At 59.9% G+C, this 21,642-nt stretch overlaps 2 protein-coding genes across 7 annotated transcripts; both read right to left on the reverse strand.

Annotated features, from left to right (window-relative positions):
• Positions 1-127: 127 nt before the first annotated feature.
• Positions 128-9,394, reverse strand: kifc3 (kinesin family member C3). 2 transcript variants are annotated; one of them, XM_052064226.1, is made up of 19 exons: positions 8,904-9,392; positions 6,443-6,651; positions 6,285-6,363; positions 5,423-5,592; positions 5,202-5,306; positions 4,601-4,822; positions 4,385-4,531; positions 4,084-4,231; positions 3,879-4,009; positions 3,405-3,516; positions 3,007-3,176; positions 2,805-2,909; positions 2,564-2,694; positions 2,368-2,494; positions 1,705-1,834; positions 1,406-1,635; positions 1,176-1,316; positions 862-991; positions 128-378 (listed from the first exon to the last, which is right to left on the reverse strand). In XM_052064226.1, the coding sequence occupies exons 2-19, from the start codon at positions 6,572-6,574 to the stop codon at positions 356-358; spliced, it is 2,433 nt and encodes an 810-aa protein (XP_051920186.1). In that variant the 5' UTR covers positions 6,575-6,651; positions 8,904-9,392; the 3' UTR covers positions 128-355. The 2 variants fall into 2 exon arrangements, with proteins under 2 accessions (XP_051920186.1, XP_051920187.1); XM_052064227.1 differs by lacking the exon at positions 862-991 and having other exon boundaries at positions 8,904-9,394.
• An 822-nt stretch (positions 9,395-10,216) lies between these two features.
• Positions 10,217-21,596, reverse strand: LOC127599956 (cyclic nucleotide-gated cation channel beta-3-like). 5 transcript variants are annotated; one of them, XM_052064222.1, is made up of 28 exons: positions 21,486-21,596; positions 20,701-21,389; positions 19,577-19,681; positions 19,347-19,499; positions 19,240-19,255; positions 18,231-18,307; positions 18,042-18,124; positions 17,814-17,954; positions 17,704-17,745; positions 17,276-17,354; positions 17,163-17,193; positions 16,005-16,086; positions 15,736-15,819; positions 15,515-15,666; positions 15,194-15,385; positions 14,390-14,598; positions 14,228-14,278; positions 13,794-13,880; positions 13,637-13,701; positions 13,455-13,577; positions 12,969-13,110; positions 12,721-12,880; positions 12,538-12,635; positions 12,376-12,459; positions 12,175-12,293; positions 11,478-11,624; positions 11,208-11,394; positions 10,217-10,901 (listed from the first exon to the last, which is right to left on the reverse strand). In XM_052064222.1, the coding sequence occupies exons 3-28, from the start codon at positions 19,664-19,666 to the stop codon at positions 10,746-10,748; spliced, it is 2,850 nt and encodes a 949-aa protein (XP_051920182.1). In that variant the 5' UTR covers positions 19,667-19,681; positions 20,701-21,389; positions 21,486-21,596; the 3' UTR covers positions 10,217-10,745. The 5 variants fall into 5 exon arrangements, with proteins under 5 accessions (XP_051920182.1, XP_051920183.1, XP_051920181.1 ...); XM_052064223.1 differs by having other exon boundaries at positions 17,276-17,351; positions 20,701-21,554; XM_052064221.1 differs by having other exon boundaries at positions 20,701-21,554.
• Between the last annotated feature and the right edge of the window lie 46 nt (positions 21,597-21,642).

Below are 21,642 nucleotides of genomic sequence, written 5' to 3' on the forward strand. Positions count from 1 at the left end.
CTTCTCCCTCTTTTCTAGTCATTCGATATTTTGGCTTGGAAGGCCGCCCTTGAGGAAGCCTGTAATCGGGCATCGGCGGCCACGTCCGCACTTTCCATCGAGCAAAATTCATCACGCCCGGAGAACCTTTCGAGTTTCCGCCTTTATTAAAAAGCTAATAAAAAAGACAAAGCCATCAACAGACTTTCTATGTTGTCACACACCAGAGGAAGCCCAAATATGGTCGCACGCCGACAGGAGGGTCCTCATTGGATGAAAATGTCAAAGTCCAAAATCCAGAGCAAGACCAGCGATTCTTCAAATGGTCCAAAGTGCAAAAGAAATCAAAAAGACGACTGTCGACCAAACGGGTCTTTCACGCCGCCATCTTCAGTCTTCCTGCGGAGAACAAGCGGCAGGTCGATGACAGGCAACATCATTCGTCCGTGCGCAGTGTGCTAACATGCAGTGTGTGTGTGTGTGTGGGGGGGGGGGGGGCTTCCACCAAGCAGAGTTTTGCAACATCGCTTGTCCACCGCACCCCCCCGTTTCCTTCTGCAACCAACCAACGGCAGGACACGGGGGGGCATGCAAGGGACCACGCGCCGCCCGCCACCATTGGGGCAAAAGCTGCCAACTTGTCCCCGCGCACGTTCAGATCGACGGCTGCCATTGCTGCAGTTGCACAGCCAATCGAGGCCCAATCAGTGGCGGCCGGCGTTTGGGGGGGGGGGGGGGGTCAGGTTCCATCCAATCACCGATCGCAACTTTCTTTCGTAGATTTGTCAATCGGGCCAACACGCCTTTGGGGGTCCGCTTACACCTTTGCTTTTGACTCTGATAGCGTCCCCGGGGCGGCGACGAGCAAAAGCGCAAACGTACCCGTGGAAAGTTGCGAGTTGGATTTCCGTCGAGAGGGGCCGGGCGTTCTCGAGGCGGAGTTTAGGGAGGAGCCAGCACTGCTGCTACGAGATAAGGGGAGGGGCCCCGGGGTCAGGGGGGGCGAGTCCATCTGCGCAGACAAGCAAAGTCACCACACGCACGCCCCAAAGTCATCCATTCAAGCCCCAAAGCGAAGCCTCTTCAAAGCCAGAGGAAGAAAAAGCGCAAAGAAGGGGGGTGGGGGGGGGGGGTTCAAGACGGTTTGACTTTGGCCAAAATGGCGCACGGGGGCGACGTGAAAGAAGTGAGGCCACCTCGAGGCTTTGGGGCGTGGGCGAGGACGAAGCCGAGCGGCTGTCCGGCCGCTTGGAGGCGTTGAGCTCCACGCTGCGAACGCGCTGGGCGAACTTCAGCGAGCACAGCGACTCGCCGGCGTCGGCCGGGACCGGAGACACCTAAAGAAAAAGGGGGGCGGGGGTGAGGCAAAGCGGCGAGACACCCGGCGGGCGGGCGGAGAGGAGATCCGGCCGGCATCTCGTCGGACCTGCACCATCATGAGCGTCTTGCCGTCCCCCTGCAGGCTGTCCTGCAGCAGAAAGGTGAGCCGCGAGTTCCTGAAGGGGACGTGGGGGCGCTTGCGGCGCAGCGCGTCCATCACGTCGCCCAGCGCCGACAGAGACTTGTTGATGTGGCGAGCCTCGCGCAGACGCCCGCCCTCGGCGCCCGATCGGCCCACCCGCTCCGAGCCGGCGAGGTCCACCAGGTTCAGCTTACCTGACGGGGGCGGGGCAAAAGCCGCGTGGCGTCAAGCGGCGTCGCGTCAAGCCGCGCCGGCGCCATCACCTTGCGTGCGACTCCCCGTGGTGCCGTTGAGGCCCGCCACGCTGACCATGAGCAGAGCGTGGGAGCGAGAACTGCGCCGGTTCAGGTCGGTGCACGCCGTGGCTCGGCTGGCTCGGCCCGCCTCCAGAACCTGAAGCGCAACGCCGCCGGCGTCCGAGGATCGCATTTCAACCATTTGGGACAAAAGAGGCCGCCGGTATTTCTTCGACGAGGACGCGCCACCTCACCCACCCCTGTTGGACTTTGTGAAAACGTTTTGAAATCCTCGCTGAAAACTCGGCAAGCGTCCGGATGCCGCCGCTTCAGCCGATTGGATCCCGACCGCGCGTGACCTTTCTAGCCGTCTGCGCGAGCGTGCCTACGCCGGCTTTGAAATTGGATGGTTGGACTCCGCCCTCTCTCACCGCTGCGAGCGCACGCCGTGCCAAAGGTGTTTTTTCCTTGGAATCGTTTCAAAATTTGATGGCGGCATGAACGACCGTTTGCAACCCCGAGATAAGGTGCAACGGGGAGGTGGGGGGGGGGGGGCAGCGCCGCCACTCGCTGCGCGCGCACTCTTGCAAAGCTTTGGCGCTCGGTGGAACGTGGCCTTGCAGCGCATTCATTTATATTGACACAAGTCAACAAAAGATCAGCGAGACTCGAGGTCGCGCCTTGTGGTACCTGGTTGACGTCATCAATGGTGCGCACGGCCACGCGCGTCAGTCCGGGAACGTACAGTTGGCCGCTGCCGTCGGGATTCATCTTGATGTCCAGTTTGTCCGCCGCCGGCTGGTCGCCGAGAAGGTCCCTGAGCGGCGAGAAACCCGCGTGACGTGGCGCAACGGGACGAGACGGGAAGCGGCGGACGCCGGCTCACCTCAGCGTCTCGTTGTAAATCTCCAGCATGCTGACGCAGATGTGGAATTCCCACTCGGGGCTTTTGTCGGCCACTCGCGAGAAAAGCAGACGCAGCGCTCGCTGGTTCAGGCCCGGGTCCGACGCAACGCCCTGCCGGGCGCACACACGCGCGCCCGTTCGGTACATCCTTGCGCACCTCGCCACGCTCGGGCAAAGACTCGCGAAGCTCAGCGGCATTCGCGGGGCCGCGTGAAGCTCACCTCCATGGTGTAGGTCTTCCCCGAGCCCGTCTGCCCGTAGGCGAAGATGCAAACGTGGAAGCCGTCCACGCACGACGTGACCAGCGCCTCCACCTCCGAGAACACCTGCGACGGATCCGGCCGGTGTCAAAGCGCCGCCGGACGGCTCCCCCGGGGGAGGGGGTGGAGGTGTACGTGAAAGAAATAAAAGACGGGAGCTCACCTCTTCCTGCGTGGCCTCGGGCCGAAAGACTTTGTCCAGGTCAAAGGTCGTCACCTTGCCCTTGTCGCTGAGGTGCAGGACGCCGTCGTCGTCCGGGTCGAAGGTCAACACGCCCTCCGCCTCCTCGCCGCCGGCGACGGGACGAACGCGGCACAACACCCGGATGTTTCCTGACAAGGAAACATCCCCCCCCCCCGCGCACATCACGACAATGTCCATGAACATTCCCTCCGCGGTCCGTCCGAAACGCTGAATGCGCTTCCGCGCGGCGGTCGGGCTTGCTGAGCCCGAAATGGTTCTGCGGCGCCGTTTGGGGCGGCCGGAAGAGCGCCGCGAGGGCCCAAAAAGTGGCCGCAGACGCCGCCTCTGGAAGGAATCCCGCCGAGCGGCGAACCAACCTTTGAGCTGGACCAGCTGGTTGTGGATCTTCTTCCTCAGGTTCATCTCGCGTTTATATTTGTCCACCAGCTTCTGGTTGGTCACGCTCACGTCGCCGATGGCCCGGCAGATCTGCACACGCACACGCACGGGCGCGAGCGCTCATCGCTTTGAATGAGCCCTCTTGAAGTCATGAGTGGCAACCGCCAACAGAGGGCAGTGAGGCGCCATTCCCCCCCCCCCCCCACCAGGATTGAAAAGGATGATCCCAACTTTCCAGGAGTATTCTCAGCGGCGCATCGGCAGGCAGGCCGGGCCAACGCCACACTCGAAATTCGTGACGTGGTATGTCACCACCCCAAAAACACCCCCCCGCCCCACAAAAAATCCAAGCACTATGCACAGCGAAACACAACGAACGGGTGACCGAGACGAGATTTGCGACACGACGTGGGACTGGAGGCGGCCCCGCGGCCTCGGCCGCTCGCACTGACCTCGCGCTTGGCGTCGTCAATGGCGTCGCGCAGCATGGCGGGGAAGTGGTGCACTTGCTTCTTCAGCGAGTTGTAGTCGGCGGTGAGCGTCCTCAGGGCGGGATGAAGACCCGCCAGCTTGCTGCGCACGCCTGAAGCGGCCGCACAAGAGCAGCTCTTCATTCGGCCGCTGCGCGCGGAGGGAGGGGGGGGGGGGCCTACTCACCTGCCAGGTTGTCGTGCACGGCCTTCATTTGGCTCTCGGCCCTGACAAAGGCCTCGTGGACGACGCGCTCCTTCTCCTCCTTCAGCAGCAGCAACTCGCCGTCCAGCTGCCGGCGAGCGCGGGCCACCTCGCCGTCGTACAGCGCCACCTGCGAGCGAGCGCCGTTTCGTTTGCACGGAGCAACGAGCGAGCTTTTCCAAAGCCGCAAAATTCCAACCTGATGATCGTTTGTCCGAAAAACGATGGCCGCCGTTCGGCACGCGCTCGCCTCGCCAACGTCCTGGCGTCGCTCGGCCCTTACCTGCGTCCTGAGTTGAGCGCACGTCCTCTGCGACTGCTGCAGTTGCGTCTCCAGCTCTCTCAGCGTGCGGCGCTGCGCGCAAACTTGCTCTCGGAGCAAAGCGTTTTGCGCGCGAAGCCGGTCGCCCGACTCCGCCTCCTCTGCCGTCTGATGAGCGCAAGGCACGATGACTTTGCTTCGCAATGACTTTGCTTCGCAACACGCGCGAGGCGACACCTGCGACGGCGCTTCACGGCGCGCGAGGTCCCAGAGGTCCCAGAGGTCGCGGTCCGAAAGTCCCGGATGAGGTGCGGACGGGTCCGACGGGGGGTCGATCAGGTCCTGTCTTCGGCGCCAGGCGTCCGCCGGGGCGCTTTTGTCCGCCGCCGGCTTCCCCGTATCCGCGAGCCGATTGTCTCGCCGCCGGCCGGGCCTCTCCCGGCCGACCGGCTCCGCCTCCTGGGGACACGCCCGGCGTCAGTCGCGGCGCAGTAACCGGCGGGGGGGAGGCAAGTCCGGTCCTAGAGAGCGCCGGTCCCGCGCGCACCTTTTCCATCTCGCCCCGCTGCCGCTCGCCCGATCCGAACGATGGGCTCATCGCGGAGCCGTGGAAAAGCCCTCTGGCGGTCCCGCTACATTTGAAGCGGGCGCGTCGGATGAAGGAACTCGCAAAAGGGGCGGGACCGGACGCGGCTAGCCGCGAGTACAAGCGCCTGCGGATCGATTTTTTTTTGCCCGCAACCTCGGAAAAGGAGATGCGTCGGCGCCGGGGCTGAAGCGGCGGCCTTCCCGAGCCCCCCCCCCCCCTTCCACGTCCCCGTACTTGTCGGCGACTGACCTGAGAGCGGGCGCCCTCGGAAGCCCCGCCGGCGGCCAGCTGTCGCTTCAGACTCTTGTTCTCCAGCTCCAGAAGCTCCAGATGCTTCTCCAAGTCCGTCGCCCCCTGCGGGAATAACGGCCTCATGAGCGTCGACGGTGGCGGGAGGTGAAGGAAGGCAACCAACCCCCCCCCCCGACAAAGGAGGCAAAAATCCGTCAAGTGCGGCGGCCTTGACGTACCGGTTGCTGCGACGGGTTCTTCTCCGGTCCCTCCGCCCGCGCGCAGGCGCACGTCATCGAGTCCGGAGCGGCCGCTTTGGCCGTCGCCTCCCCGGCCTTTATCGCGAGATTGGCCGGCCGGCGTGGCGGCGAGGGCGACGGCGTGCCGGGCCGCTCTTTGTCCGCGCCACCTAACGCACGCCAAGACAAAGATCAGAAAGACGCCAACCTTTGCTCCTCCCCCCCGAATGGCAAGCGAGCTTGCGCTTGTCTCCGTTCCCAACGACAACTTTTTTCATTCACGATCCCGGAGCCCAGAGTGCGCGGATCTCGTTGTTGCCGCGACGCTATCGGCGGGAATGATTTCTGCTTTTTATTTATTTGGGAGGATGACGTGCGAGAGGGGACCAGACGGGCGCTTCCAACTTCATCGCTTAGGACGCGGACGATCACGTGACGTTGCCCGTCCAATCGGCGCTGCGGGAAACGGAGTCCGCTTCGTAGTCGACGCGTGACCGTCGGTCGATTTTGGAAAAAGTCAACTTATCTCTTGAAATTCTTTTCTTGATTTTGTCCAAATATATCTCGAGATTTCACCGGCGAAGGCTTCGGTGAACGCGCGCGCATATTCGCCTGTTGGGTTCGCTAGCTCGAAAAAGGTTCGCGGGAGCTCATGGAACGCAGCGCTTGTGTCAGAGTGCGGCTCAGGCACATTTGGGAAGGAGCCCCCCCCCCACCCGCCCCCCCCCTTTTTTTTTGCTGATATCGCGCCGATATCAATAGCGGGTCCCCAGCGTACACCGCAAAACCATCGTAGGACATGAAAAAGCAAGAAAGCTCAAGTCGTTCTTTGGCGTTTTGCAAAGCGACGAGCTGAACTCACCGGAGGCGTCATCGTCGTCGTCGTCGTCGCTGCCTCGGTCCAGGCGAGCCTGAAGGTCGCACAGTTTGTCTTGCAGCATCTGGGCGCAAGCAAAAAGAAGCGTGTGGAGCAACGCCAGAGCTAGCGGACGCCGCCGTCCGTCTCTTCTCGCAACTTACCTGGATGAGCAGCAGCTGCCGGCGCTGCCCGGCCGCGTTGGATCGGCTCAGCTCGGCGCCCGGCAGGGAGTGCTGAGAGAAGGCGGGGCCGGGCAGGCGCAGGAAGGAGGCCTCATCCTCGCCGTCGCTCATCGGGAAGTCCGCGGAGTCGACGTGACCCCCCCCGCGCGCGACGTCAGATCCCGAAAGCTCGTCGAGTGGATGCAAATCTAACGGCGGGTGAAAGAAAGAACGAAGATCCGAGGATCCAAAGTTCAGCGGCTCGTCCATCGATCCACGTATGCAAACGAGCGCCGTGTCCCTAGAAGGCGCTCGCGGCGCCCGCTACAAAAAACAAACAAACATGGGGGGGGGTGACACGCTGGATGATTCACAAAGCACATATTGAGTCATTCGCTCAGGGTTGGGATGACAACGCGGCGCGGCGCAAGCGCTTCTTTCCTGAGCCGATGCTTTCAAGGCAACTGCGCTTCAGTTGCCGGGGAAAAGCAACAGGAGCCAAAAGTGGCAGCCTCGACGGCGGGAGCCTCGGACGGACGCCCCGCCCCTTTCCCTCGCTTTCCATCAACATTCACGTCACTCCGTTCGCAGCTAGCGCCGTGCTAGCGCCGTGCTAGCGCTGTGCTAGCGCAGGCCCCGTTTGACATGAAACAAAAACAGCATCAAGCGTCACGCTGTGTCCTCATCATGGCGTCCTTCTTCCGGTCTTACCTCCGGACAGCCAACATCCTCCCCATCCTCCCCGTCGTCTTCGTCTCAGCCTCGCCGTGACACGCGCCGGCAGGAAGTGTGTCAACTTCGCCAAGCAAGCCCCCCCGAAGCGCACACACTTTCATCCTCTCCGTTCCCCCGGCAACAGCGGGGACAGCGTTGCGGCTTTATCTCCGCCCCTCCCCCCACCAATCCAATAAATATTTCACCAGCCAGTCGAGTGCGACAAGCGCCCCCCCCCCACCCCCCGACGCGCAAAGATAACATTCATTCAGTACATTCACCCGGAAAAAAAAACATTTCTGCTTCCGCGGCTGCCGCATAGTGCGCGAGCATTTGCGAAACAAAGAGAACCAGAAAATATGATGGCGGGCCGGATCAAACTCAATTGGAATTTCTTTCTTTAAAAAGCACTATTTGGCATTTTTTGTCACGTTTTTCAGACTTTAAGAGTACATTATTCCATCGCATCGAACAGGATTCGCTCGACTCGGCGCTACTGCGGGCTTCCGTATCGTCTCCCCCCTTCCTCCCTATGCTCTACAACTTCAACTGCGCCACCTGGCGTTGAAATGCCTGTCATTACAAGCCCAAATGAAATGAATGCAGTCGTTGACGTCAAACCTTAATTGTGTACCAACCTTCGACGGGCCGGATTAAAAAGACCAACGGGCCGGATTTGGCCCGCGGGCCGTCGTTTGCCCACCCCTGAGTCGGACCTTCTTACGGACGAGGCTTCACGGCCGCGTCTCGATCGTTAAATTGTTCAACCGAGAACTGGGACGGTCGGGAGGGAGGGTCCTTTTTTTCTGTGGGACTGGGCTGGGATGGAAGTGAAAATCCACGCGTCTATTTCGGGTTTATGGAAGAGCGACACACCCAGACTTAACCACGGTGAGGGTGCGCGCGTGCGCATTCCAAATGTTTCCGCGGAGGAGATTTCAACGTCAACATTGAAGTTGGACGACTCCCGAACGCCTTCGTGGTCGCGGTCTTATTTCAGAATCAGAATCATCTTTATTGTACATATACGTCAGTGACTGTTTAAGTGACCATTTCCGGGGAACGTGGGACGAGGGCGCCCCGCTGTGGCGGTTAGTGTCATTACACGCTGACCATGAGCAGTTCGGAGGACAAAGAAGCATCGTCGTAGATTGCTTCAGTTTTGTCGAGTGGATGAGGAATAAAAAGGTCGGCGGAAATGTGGAGATTTGGATCGGATCGGCATGTCGTTCCTTCAAGGAAACCCGACGATCAAACATCCTCTCCACTTGACACCGGTGCTCTTTTGCTTGGAATCCGGTGCCGACAAATGACGTCTCAAGGGGCGGTCAATAGCGTGGACTTTGGCTCCCAAATGAACGCGTGCGCTCGCTTCGAGTCTTTCCGTCAGCGTGGACACACGCACGGCACGGCACCGGACCGCAGGCTGAAAATGCACCCGGCCGAGCGAGCGGGCCAGCGGGCACGTCCTACCGCGCCACGGTGTCATTCAAGTTCAATCACGTGATCGGCGTTGGCACGCGCTCGGGCTGTCAATCCAACCAAGCCCAGCACCACCGCCGCCCCCCCCCGCCTCTCCTCCTCTCCCCGTCGCCATAGAAACACGAGCACGTGAACCTTTTGTTACGAGAACAAAAGCGAAAAACGGCGAAAGTTCTCCAATGACAACGTGAGCCTTTTCAGCTTGGAACGTTCTAGAACGACGCGCACAAGACAAACAGGCTTCGGGCGACTTTTCTGGTCGTACCTTGGGTGAAAAGCGGCGAGACGACGAATCTCGTCGTCTTTCAATTGGTCGCGTCTCTTTTCCTCGCTTGACGCGTCCGTCCGTCGGTTCGTCGGTCGGCCGGCCGGCATGAATGCGCAACGCCAGCTCAAGTTGGGACTTTAGTGAGTGTGTGCGCGCACAAGCGACTCGAACGGCGTTGGCGCCAGTGGAACTTGTCATTTCCGGTGGCTTCTCGCAGCTGCCTTCAAGGACTTGCTGACATGTGGGAAAACTTGTCACGTGACCAAGCGTCACATCATTGCAAGTACGGTATGATGGCGGTTCTTGTTAGGATTGTCACGCGCCGTGCGCCAGGAAAGAAGAAGGCTTCGCGGTGTATGAATCGCCGACAGCTTGAGCCTTTTATGAATAGGACTGGCGATTCGAGATTTCTGGGTGGGCGTGGCCAACGCAACACGAGTCCAGAAGACGAGACAATTTATCTCGGGCAGGCGTAGGGAACTCCGGGCTTCACAAACCCACAGGTGACAAATATTAGCCACATCCCAAAAGGGCAAGGGAAAAACAACAACAGCAAACAACATGGTGGCGGGGGGGGGGGGCGCATTTTAATAGACCGATTGATCTATTTCTTCTTTGTGGCTATCCAGTTATTTCCAGTTCAATACAACGTCCTTGACTTCAGCGGTCACTTGAAAACTTGACGGCAATAACTTCACATGAATTCATCGACTGAAAGCAGGCAGCAGGAGCAACTTGGGTGATTCCGTATCTTGCTCAAGGACACTTCGACGTGGTCGCCGTGGCCGGAGATCGTTGAGCCCCAAACCTCTGGGGTGGGAACTCAACTAACCCGTCAGCACGCGACTGACATACGACGCCATGGAGGTTAAAACAAAAGACAAAGCCGAAGGGAGGTTGAGATGCAACTAGTTGGTCAGAACTGCGTGCTTTTGCAAGAAAAATACTTTGCTGACATTCGCCATTTCGTCGACGCAGAAATTTGGCTCGATCGGTTAAAAATGGGGAAAGTGTGACGTCACGTGGACGGCCTGGATTCGTCGAGTCCAACCTTTCCGCGGAAACAAACACGCACTGGTGCCTCGCTTGCAGTCGCAGGCCTCGGAAGAAAGTCGCGCAGGCGCAAATTCGCCACGGCCGGAACTGGGGGGTTGCTTGCTTTGAACAACGGCGACACCTGCTGGCTCAGGAAAGTTCACACGGTCGTTCAAAGGTGGCCCATCACAATGGACCTCCGCAATCTGGCGGCATTCCGTCTCCTAATTTATCTTGAAAAAAAATAATAATTTCATATACAAATTTGCATATTAGGGTGGGTGGGGCGATCCCCGCTTTAATTCTCTTGTATTCCCCCCAATTGAGTTACAACGGGCATCAATTCTAAACGGATTTTCCCTGTTTGTGAGGCATCTGTGTGGAAATGGTGGATCTTGTCATCAGCCAACAAGTCATCTTCCTCCGACGCAGGGCGATTGACACTTTGCGCGACCACAATTTGAGCAATCGAGAACAGTCTGGAATTGACAACGCTGACCCGCAGCCAATTTAGGGTTCAGTGTCTTGCCCGTGGGCACAGATATTTGGAAACAGTCAGCAGGGGGCGATTGTCTACCGTTGACCTGAGCTAAAAAAAACAAATGCCCATTTTTTTTTGTCCCCAATCCAACGGAACCTGTGGGCGAGGAAGATAAAAGGTGGTGTGGCGGCGGCGGCAAATGGTTGTTGCAAGACAAATTGCAAGATGTCGTCGCCCCGGGCACGGGACGGAGCGAGAAGCAAAGCGCCACGGTGGCTTTTGCGGGAAAGCATTTAGTCACGGCCCGCTCGGTGGGAAGCCCTTTACTCGGCAACTTCCTCCGCCTCCCTTTTCTCCGCTCCGTCCGCTTCCGGGTCCCCGGTGGCCGCCGCCCCGACGGAGAGAAGCTCCTCCCCTTCTGTCGGCGACGTCACGGCGATGACCAACGAGTGGCCCGCGGGCAAAGGAGAGGGCGGAGCCTGCAAAGACCCCAAAAACAACACAGGCGCCATGTACAAAACCTTCTGTCGATTTCTAGCCAGCCGGCGAGCCGTCTCGCCGCCCGCTCGCTCCCTCGGAGGCCACCGGCTGACTCTTAAAAGTCCTCCGGTGAGCGGCGTCTATCAAGAATGGCCACTTCCTCCTTTGCACCCGTTTGGCTCTTGGGAAGGCCAAGACGGCCGCGGCGAGCGACGCGGCGAGCGACTTGGGGAGTAGGGAATGCGGCCGATGCGTTCAGCCGTTCCCTCGCTCCCCAATGGCGACGAGGGGGGGGCGATTCCCACCGTGCACCGAGGCCGGCCGTAGGTCTCCCGGAGTTGGGCGAAGGTTCCCGCCAGTCCCGCCTGCGCCGTCACCCTCATCGCCGCCTTGAACATTCGGGGTGTGTCGGGCGGGACCGGAATGACCTGGGGCGGGTCTTTGCCGCCTCCCTTTTCCCGCGGCTTCTTGTCGTCCTTTGTCAGCATGGTCCTGAGGGACGACGCGCCACGCATGAGCTGGACTCGCCGGCCGGGACGACCGCAGACGACGGCCCGGGGCTCTTTCCGGCTTACTTGGCCTTCTTGCGGAGAAGTTTCTGGGATTCCGGATAGTGGACCAGGATTTCCGCCAGGTCCTTTTTGTCCAGGATGAACAGGTTGGCGAATCCGTGCGCCTTCACGTTGGCGGTGCGCCGGTTCCCTCCGCCCCCCGCCAACAAACTGACCGACGGGAGAGCACAAGGTCGGCGCCTCCGCTTGCCTTGGACAATCCTGTCAAACATCCGCGTCTACGTCTCCCTCCCGTGTACCATCTGTTTGTCCGTAAACGTGGAGGGGGAGGACTTCTTCCGACCCCCTTTCAACTTGTAAATTGAACTATGACACTGATTTTTTTCTTTCTTTCTCCAATTTTTACTTTGATCTTGTCCTGTTTTCGTACGTTCCAAGCGTCCATCCACGTGGCTCCCTTGATCTTGTTGTCACGCCCACCCCACCCCCGCGGAGGGGCCGTTGGGAGGAAAGCGCACAGGCAGAATTTAGAACCCGAGACGCCTTTTGGACCAAAGCTCAAACGCAAAGAGTCCCGTTGTCGGGACTCAACATTGACAGATCGATCGGTCACGGAACGAGAGACGCGATTGGGGGAATCTCCGCACTCGGCCCGCGGCGACTTCCGGTGCGCATCTCTCCCAACTCGCCAACGTCGGCCATCCCCGCTTGCCGTCGCAGACCGCGGTGGAGTCTCGGAGCACTCGTCGTGACGACTGACCTGATCTCGCCAAACACCGAACCCGCTCTGATGGTGACGAAAACCGTCCCGAGGTCCGGGCCGCCCACCACTTGGACCTCGCCCTGCTTGATGATGTACATTTCCCTGCCAATCTCACCCTGCGTCACAAACATAAGAACGCAAAGACTCATTCCCACCCGCATGGAGGCCACACAGAGAAAAGCCGCAGTGGACACTCGCCTTCTTACACACAAAGTCTCCTGGCAGGTAGACGACGGATTTGAGTCTCGTCAGCATGTCAAACACCATCTGACGATCACAACCCTGACAGGCACGCGCGTTTGATCAATGCTCGGCGTCTACAAGCGCGGGTGCACGTCCGTGATCTCGCCAGCCGCTGACCTGGAACAGCGCCACTTTGCTGACGATGGAATAGTTGACGTCCACGGCGATGTCCAGCCTCATCTTGGCAGGAAGCTGCAACAGCAACTCTTGCTCATCTACACACACGCGCACGTGAGCCAAACCCGTAGAGCATGCGACGCACGCCCTGCCACGCGCGCCAAATGTGTGGGGTGGCATTACCCAGCATGCCTTGGCTCTTCCACGTGTAGTCGTACCAGGTCTTGATGCGGTTGCGGACGGCCTTGGGAATGTCATACGAGTTCATGTACTTGGCGGTGCCGTCTACGCAGGCCCGGTAGTAGTTCTCGCCGGCCGTGGCCGCCCCCACCACGTCCCTCATCTGGGAGACACGGTCGGGGCTCGGAGTTAGGGAGCTGACGACGGACGGGTCCGGCGGCGCCGCATGGGGATCCTCGGCTACGACCCACTTGTCCGATCATGATGGAGAACGCGAAGACGCCCACAAAATAGTTGATGAGCTGGAAGCAGATCTCGAAGACGGTGGTCGGGTCCGGAAGCCCGCCGATGGTGATCAACGTCTTCACCGCAAAGTAGTAACAGCGGATGTAACTGCACGCGCAGGGAAGCAAGGCAAGGCGGCTCCGTTGATACTCCAAAGTGCTTTGCCTCGACGAGCCTTTCCAAACCCGACGGTGCAGGTAAAGGGCATTCGGAAGCAAAGCGCACGAGACTAAAGTATCTTGGGAACATTTGAGAAAGGTCAAGGTGCATGCTATCACAATCAATGCTAACAGGCTACACGCTAACAGGATGCATTCCGAGTGGACGTGCGCGGGGGTCAAGCCTCATGCTAACAGGCTACACGCCGAGAGCAGATGTAAGCTCACGCGTGGGGAGGCCGAGCTACGCGCCGACGGGCAAGACTGGCCGGGTACAGCGGTTGTTCTCCTTACGCGTTGCCATTCCCGTCGTAGACCCACTTGGTGGAACCCAAGCCTTGGTAGTCGGAGCCCCAGTAGAACAGGCACGCGTTGATGTGCAGAGAGTACAGCAGGTAGCTGGAGGTCCGGATCACCCTGACGCAAGCCAGCCCATTTCAGTCCATCTCCCAGAAACCGAAAGCCGCTTGCTTTACCTGTAGATGTAGGCCTTCTTCATCACCGCTTCCATTCTGTCATTGAACTCGAAGAAAACGTGGTACTGATGGTAAACGTGGTACTCGCGTTAATCGCTTTGGTCTCCGGTCAGACCGGATGACGTGCAAATCTCAGAAAAACAAAACAACTCAGCACCTTGAGCAGACGAGGGAATCGTAGCAGAGACGTGACTCCCGTCCAGTAGTAGAGGATTTCCAAGGGGAACAGACTGATGACGTCCATCTGAAGAGGACAGCAAAGCAATAACCCGAGACCGCCTCTCCGCGAGGACTTCTAAACGGGTTCCGGTGCGTCTTTGGAGCGCCTCGAGGGTCGTGCTCGGCCGCTTCTCGGCCGTTTCCGCAAGAGACTGGATTTGTTTCTCGCCCGGGCCTGGAATGGGTCTAGTATGCTTCGAATCTTTCTTGAGATGTGTACACGACTTGTTCTGAAGTGACACCGGCTGATCACTTGAATGCCTCTCAATGATTAGATCGATACTAAAGCGGTTCCATCTTGCCCATCTCTAGAATTCCTCGTGTCGTACATTTTACATTCGTCGTACATTCCAAAATAGTTGGAGAACGTACCTTGAACCTGTCGGTGGTCATGTAGTTTTCTCGCATGGCTTTTTTGTCGCACTGAAACAGAACGTCACGGATGCGGTAAGAGGTGGGAGCAGGCAGCACGGGAAGAAGGAGAGGCAAAAAGACAAGACGGCAAGTTGTCAACTTGCGTCTTTGCTCCCTGACCACGATGTCTCCCCCGCGGACAAACTGCAGGCGGGGCTGAAAGACCAGGATGTCCGCGATGTAAATGAGGTCACAGGTGTAGTCGACCAGAAGCCACAGGTGGAGGTTCTCCGGGGTCTGGTAGGGAAAGGCCCAGCGGATGGGTATCAACCAAACGTTCCAGTTCCAGGCCGCGACCACCAAGAACAGCCACAGCACGTAGACCAGGTCTGCAGGCCCACACGGCAGCTCGTCACGGAAGGATTCCGACTCGCAAATCATCGTCCGTGCTAACGGGTCCGCGCTTGAATGAAAATGGGGAGACTGGCCCGAGAGAGGCCATCGCTTGGCTCTGGAATGCCTCCGGACTTCTTCCGGACGGGTTCTCGAGTGACTCTAGAGTTTCTCAAAAGGTGTCATCGATTGCCATCAACCGCGTTCCAGCTCGTCAACAGAATGTTGTCCCGGTCCATTCTGAGACGGTTTCAAGAGTAAATTTGACCTTGTCCGGCCCGAGACTACTTCCAACCCGTGTCTTGGATGCATCGAGAGCTTCCTGCACTGATGTGAAGGTCAAATCTAGCTTCTCACTAGAATACCTTTGGAGTTTCACTGCGGCACCCAACGAATGGTTTGGTTTCGACCGGCGCTTGTTATTTGGCCGCTTGCCGACGACCGAAAACCACGACACGGTTGCTCGGGGCTCAGACCCACCGTGGAAAACAGCTGCGATCGAAACGATCTCATGTACAAGGCACGTGTCCAAGCGAGAGTCTCCTATGACCGTTCATTTGTGAAAGGTCACTCTGTGCGCTTTATACAAACCGGTGAACGGGTCGATGCTGGCGGGGAACCGGAACTCCGCGATGGCTTGGAGCCATTTGGGCACGGTAAGACGTTTGGGAATTTGAACAGGATGCCCCAGAAGATGAAAGAGAAGAAGGGCCTCTTCCTCTTCCTTTCCGACGGCGGGGCCTTCCATCTCGTCTTCTCCAGGCGGCGGTGGGGGAGGCGGAGCTTTGCCGGAAACAGAAGGCCCGCGACCAGGTCAAACACTGAGAGGTGGCCGTTTGGTCGTGAGTCATCGTCACGCGAACGATTCCCAACGTGGCCGAGGTTCAAGGCGGCGCCGATGTTCAGACTTACAGGCGGCGGGACTTTCCTGGCCCTCCGACTCGTCCGGATCCACCAGGCGGTCTTTGCGGCGTTCCGTACGACCTTTGAAGAGCCGGACCAGCTGGGCGAGACGGTCCTGGACCACCACGCTTCCGACGCTAGCCGCCGACGCCGGACGGACGCTGGCGAAGAACGGAGGAGACGTGAGCGAAGGCGGGCGAGCCGCTCTCCCGCCAGGCGCTTCTACTCACTCCGCGGTCAATAGGTCCCCTTGACCGGGTCCCATCTTTACCGACTCGTCTTTGTCCTCATCGCCGGAGAGATCTGCCGTCCCGCTGGGACTAGATCACGACAGAGAGGTTGAAATCACCCCCCCACCCGCCTTGAGTATCGTTGTATGCGGCTCTGCTCAATGCGTATCCTCGACCGTGCGGATTTGAACCCGTCACGGCCGGCCCCGCCGTGATCTGGGCTTCTGGTCTAAGATCTCAGGGTCACTTTGGAAACCAGGGAATGTCACCTGAGATTTGAGAGATCGCCGTCGACGACCCTCAATTCGGGGGCGCGGTCTGGCGGCGCGATGATCTCGGGGAGGCTCCGACCTGCCGGGCCACAATGGCGTCAGCAAGCGCCGGAGAACAGCCGGCTCGTCGTCAGGATGGGAACCCGTCGGAGGAAGGAGGTCCGCTTCGATGGAGCCATTCTCCGTGACGTCGCACTAGGTTCCGTGCGGCGAGAGCCAAAGCGTTCTCCGACGGCGCCGCGATGAAACAAACCCAAACGTGTCATTGGAGCACGCCGAAGCCATCGAGCGAAACGGGCCCGGCGGCTCCAACGAGGATTTCGGCGTTGCGCTCTCGCGCCTTCCTTTGGCTGTGCAAAATGTCAGGCCAAAGGATCCGAAATACTGCGCGAGCACGACCCAAGCAGAAACGTTCGGTCGACCGATGAGAAACTCGCCGTGGCGGGATTGAGACCGATACGGGAGGGAGTGGCTCATTTATTCAGGAAATTGTGATCAGTGCCTCCTCCTCCCTGAGCGAAAGGTAGCTGATGCAAGTATCGTAGGAGTCGACTGAAAGTTACGTCGGATTTGAACCGAGAGTCACGACAAGACGGCGATCCGTCGATGTGAATACAGCCAAACCTCGGTTTTCCAACGTCTCGTTTTTCAGGCCTCGGATGACAAACGCGTCTCGGGTCTCGAACAAATTGAGCGGACTGGAATGCGCCTTTTGACTCCTCTCGCCTTCCTTACGCGAGGAAGTGACGCTTCCTCGTGATGCTTTCCGGTGTGAGCAGACGGACGTGTTCAATAAACATTTGTATTTTAAAAGGAGTGTGCTTTCGGTTTTCGAACAGCTAATCAACAGATCACGGACCAAAACCCAGGTTTGGCCCTCAAAGGCCAAAGTCCTGGTTTTTGGCCGACGTTATGAATGGCTCACGTGGGCCCACATGAGTTCAAATGGGGTTGAATGCGGGCCCCGGAATGCCGATGTGTTCAACGGCCCCGGCGTGTTCAATTTGTTTGGTCTCAGAAATTGGCGGGTGGGGGGGGGGCATGGTGAAGCAACTTCCTGCAATCGGCAAGGGAGAGAAACGGGAAAAGACTGCCAAACGCTTGCGCGTCAACTTGCGGACGGCCGCTCGCGGTGAGCGGGAAGATGGCCGTCACCTTCGTCTGCAGCTTCTGATCCCATCGCCACCTGAAAGTAAAGGCCGCCCGCTCTCAATCTGAGGGACTCCGGCGCGGGAGCGGCCGAGCGGGATCCGGGCCCACGAGCTTACCCGACCGTCTCGTCGGCCGGCGGAACTCTCGGCGAGGGCGTGGGCTGAGCTTGGAGCGACATCTTCAGGCAGGCACCTGCTGAGCACAGTGCAATAAGGGAGTCTTTGTTGTATCCTTAGCACGCTTCTCCTTACGCCGCGACCTGGATGGACTCGCCAGTGGAATTTGTTCGGCGACCGAGCCTCGAGTTACCGCCAGATCGATTGGATTTTCCGAATCCTCGGTCGTCGAGCGACGGACTCGCTTTGGAAGAATATCGCTGCCCCCCTTTTCTCCCGGAAAAGAAGCAAAGCGACCGACGCATTTGCTTTTGATCGACACTCGCGGCCTCGTCGGTCAGTCAGGGCGCGACGCGGCTTTTTCGCACGTCAGTGCGGAACACCTTTCATATTTGGCGGGGACGGATCGGGACGGGAAGCGGACTTACTCGGGTCGGTCCTCGCCGTCCTCCTCCGGGATGTTCGGAAGTCTGTCGGGTGTGGAAGACAAAGCGGATTACGCTTCCGCCGGGTCCCGAGCGGACGAGAGGCCACTCACGGCTGGGCGGCGGACTCGGCCGCAGGCGGGATGAGCGAAGAGGCGGAACGTTCCGGCCGCAGCCGGAGAAGGGCTTCCCGCGCCGCCTTCCCGGCCGCCTCCTCCGCCGCGCGGGCGGCCTCCGGACGCCGTTGCCGCAGCCTGCTCGCGTCACGGACGGCGAGTGCGTATTTCAACGCGCGCCGGAGCAAAGGCGGAGGGACGGAAGCGCGCGGCGCCAGCGCCCACCTTTCCTCCATGTGAGCCAGGAGCGCCTCGCCGGCATCCTTCTCCATCTTCTCCGTCGGCGGAGTCCCGCGCCGGACTTCGTCCTGCAGCGCGGTGCGCCGAGAGCAGGTGACCAAAGCGCGGCGGACGCTCCGATTGCCGCCGCTCAGTCCGAGACGGCGCCCGGACTGCGATTGCGCAGCGGCTCACCTCGTTGCCCCGCGTCGTCCCGTCCGCGTCTCTCGCCGCCGGCTCCAAAAGTCGCGGCCGGCTTTCCTTTCGGGTGGCTAAAAGTCAAAGCGGGAGGAGCGTTTGACGTACTCGGTCGTGAGGGTCCTTACCCGAATGACGAAGACCGAATCCGCGTTTTGTTCCTTGTCCCATCCCCGCCAGCGTACCTGACCGAGCTTCTTCCCGCCTTATCTCTAAGGGAGAGCCCGGACACCTCACGGAGGAAACTCATTTGGGGGATCTCGTTCTTTGGGTCACGAGACCATAGATGAGGGTTGGGACGTAGAGCGAGCGCTAAATTGAGAGCTTCCCCCTTTGGCTCAGCTCCTTCTTTCCCACGACGGACCGATACGACGTCCGCATCGCAGCAGACGCCGCGGCGATCCGCCCGTCGATCTCTCGCTCCCTCCTGCCCTCGCTCGTGAACAAGACCCCAAGATACTTCGACTCCTGCACTCGAGTGCGGCTTTCTTTCCACGTCCGTTTCTGAAAGTGGGTTCTTCCCATTGCCCAAACGCGCTCACGAGGTTCGCCGAGGACTCCGACTTGTCCTCAACGCAACGAGGACGCGCCGTACGGCAACGGTGAAGCTCGATTTCGGGCAGCATTGAAAATTGCTCGGCGCGACGTCCCGGAGGCGCAACTGAAAGGATGATCGGCACGCGGTGAGAAAGCCGACGTCATCGTCGTCCCGATGGACCGCTTGAAGTCTCCGAGCCGCCCTCGGCGGATGCGCTTGAGCGGCGTCCGTCCGATCGCGCCGACGGGCCCGCGGCGCTTCCGCGAGGGGGATTAGATCCGCTAAGCCCTCACGAAAAGGCTCCGTCAGCAACGGCGGCGCCGCCGCGGGAACGCGCGGGAGTCGGGCGGGGCCCAGTTTGGACGCGGCCCTTCCGTTTTCCAAGCTGCGGATTCTCGCGGGAGAGGAACCGGCCGGCTCCCTCCTAGCGGGGAACGGCCAAGGACTTTGCGGGCCGCCGGGCCTCACCTGCCGCCGCGGCGTCCTGAAAAACACGCGCGACGGGCGCGCGGACGGTTCAGGCGAGCCGAGACAAGAGCGCGGCGAGCGCCGACGCCCGGCGGGGGCGATCGAACCTCTGCGGTGGCCTCCTCCTCGCCCACGGCTGCGGGAAAGGCCGGGGCCGGACCTTCTTCGCTCGAGCCCTTCCTGCCACCGCCCTCTAACGCCGCCGCCACCGCCGCCGCCGCCTCCTGTTTGGACTCGTCCCGGGTGCTCGCTTCAGACTCCTGGAAAAAAATTCCAAAGTCACACAGAGCAGAACTAGTCGGCGGGCACGCGCGCACTTGCGCACATGGCGCCTGACCGTCAGAGGTTGCGGCTCAGCGGCGTGGGCTTCATGGGGTGGGTGGGTCTCGGGAGGGCGGGGAACCATTTGGAGCAGCCAGCTCAGCATCTTGAAGACTTTTTCCTGCAAAAAGGGCAAGGTGGACATCGTGACCTTCTCGCTCTTTTCTTTTGAAGGATGAGTGAGAGCGGAGGGGGGGGGGGGGGGGGGGGGAGGCAGGACCAGCAGTCCCGCGTGTCCAAGTCCGATCGCTCGCTCCCTGCGGCTCACGGTCGGCCTCCGCAAGACACCTCCAGCTGCGCCGTCGACCGTCAAAATCGGCCGGCCACTTGACCGATGTTATTTTTTTTGGGGGGGGGGGCTTGCCGAATGGAAACCCAGCCCCTTTTTCGATGGGTGCGGCATGTGGCGCCCGTCAAGGCGGGTTGAGCCGCTAAGCCGCTTACGCGATGGATTTGGCCTATTCATAAATAAGCCGCCCGAGCGCACGCCCGACCGGGGCTGGAGAAGAACTTTTCAAGCGCCGGGCGAAAGAGTCTCGAGCGTGAAAAGCCGGAGCTTTCCCGGAGCGGGCCCATTTTCCTCGGCGCGGCGGACGCGTCCGCTCGGGCCGCTCTTTTGTCCTTTGCGAGCGCCGTCCAAACAAAGGGAAAGGACGGGAGCCCGCGAGAGCCGAGCCGCGCCGGAAACACTCCGGCTCCCGAGCCGCCGGACGGAAAGCGCTTCGCCGCGGCCGAGGCGCTTCCGTTTCGAAACGCTTTCCGTAGCGTCGGCCTCGCCGGTCCGTTTTCGCCGTTCCGACAGCTGCGGTCTTCCCGCAAACGCTCGCAGATCAAGAAACCTGGGGGGATGAGGCGCCACGTCTCCACATTTGGAGCGGAGGGCTTTTGTTTGACTTTTTGGAGAAAAATCCTGCGCAGGACTAACGGCGGCGGCCGAAATGAACTTTTGAGAGGCTCGTCATACCGGCGCCGCGTGGACGCGGACGGCAAAACTTGCTGCCGAGCGTCCCGACCGGGCGCCGACGGCTTCACGTCCGGCCCCCTCTCTATTCTCGCCGGCTCAATCGTATCGATTCCCGTCGAGCGGAATGAGACGTCGGCAACTCTCAAGGAATCAAGACGAAGCGCGGTCGACCTCACCCGATCGATGGTGTCACCTCCGGACCGGAGCCGGGAGCCGGAACCGCAGCGTCCACGTCGCCGACGTGAAGGGATGACGAGCGCGAGCGCCGGCCGGGACTTATGGAGGAAGCGTCTAAGCCGATTACGGCGCCGGGTGCCGGCACGTATTCAAATCATCACGTCTCAACTTTTCGCGGAGTCGGCTCCTTTCTGTCCGTCACGTTTGCGAGGTGGTGGCGGACCCCAAGACCAGCAGGCGGGAGGAAGGAGCAGGGGTGGACTTGAACAAGTGTCTTGATAAAATACAGAAAACTAAATCCTCAACAAACAAAGTCCATCCATCCATTTTCCGAACCGCTTGATCCTCACTAGGGTCGCGGGTGGTGCTGGAGCCTATCCCAGCCGTCTTCGGGCAGTAGGCGTGGGAAAAGTCCAAAGTCTAAAGTAGCAAACAAAAACCACGACTGAAGCTCAAAACTATCAAGAACAGAAACATGACAGACAAACAAACCAGACGGCAGCCAAAAGCAACAATGACCCGGGCTGGGAAAAGCCCTAATGACCTCATGACCAACAGGTGTGCGGCTGCAGGGGGGGGAGCCCGACTGCGCCGCCCTGCTGCTCGCAAACAGAATCGCGACACTTTGCGCTCGGGCTCGTCCCGCCGACTCCTCGGCTCGGGTTCCCGGACGCCTCTTTCTAGATTTCTGGCAACAAAAACCCCCCAAATGACATTTTCAGCAACAGCAATAAGAAACCGATCTGGTTTTGCCTGGGGAGGAATCGAGAAAAGGGGATCCCACCTTTTGAAGGCGGCACGAGACCCGTTTCCGCCCATGCAGAGGAGCTGGTCGTGAACCGTCCTCAAACAGGCAGGACGGGACGTCACAAAGTCCGGGTTGCGGCCGGCAACGCCTGCGGTGACGCGCGGGGCGGGGGTGGGGGGGGCGGAGCTTAGGC

Source organism: Hippocampus zosterae, chromosome 4 (genome assembly GCF_025434085.1).
Source record: "Hippocampus zosterae strain Florida chromosome 4, ASM2543408v3, whole genome shotgun sequence".
Classification (NCBI taxonomy): Eukaryota; Metazoa; Chordata; class Actinopteri; order Syngnathiformes; family Syngnathidae; genus Hippocampus; species Hippocampus zosterae.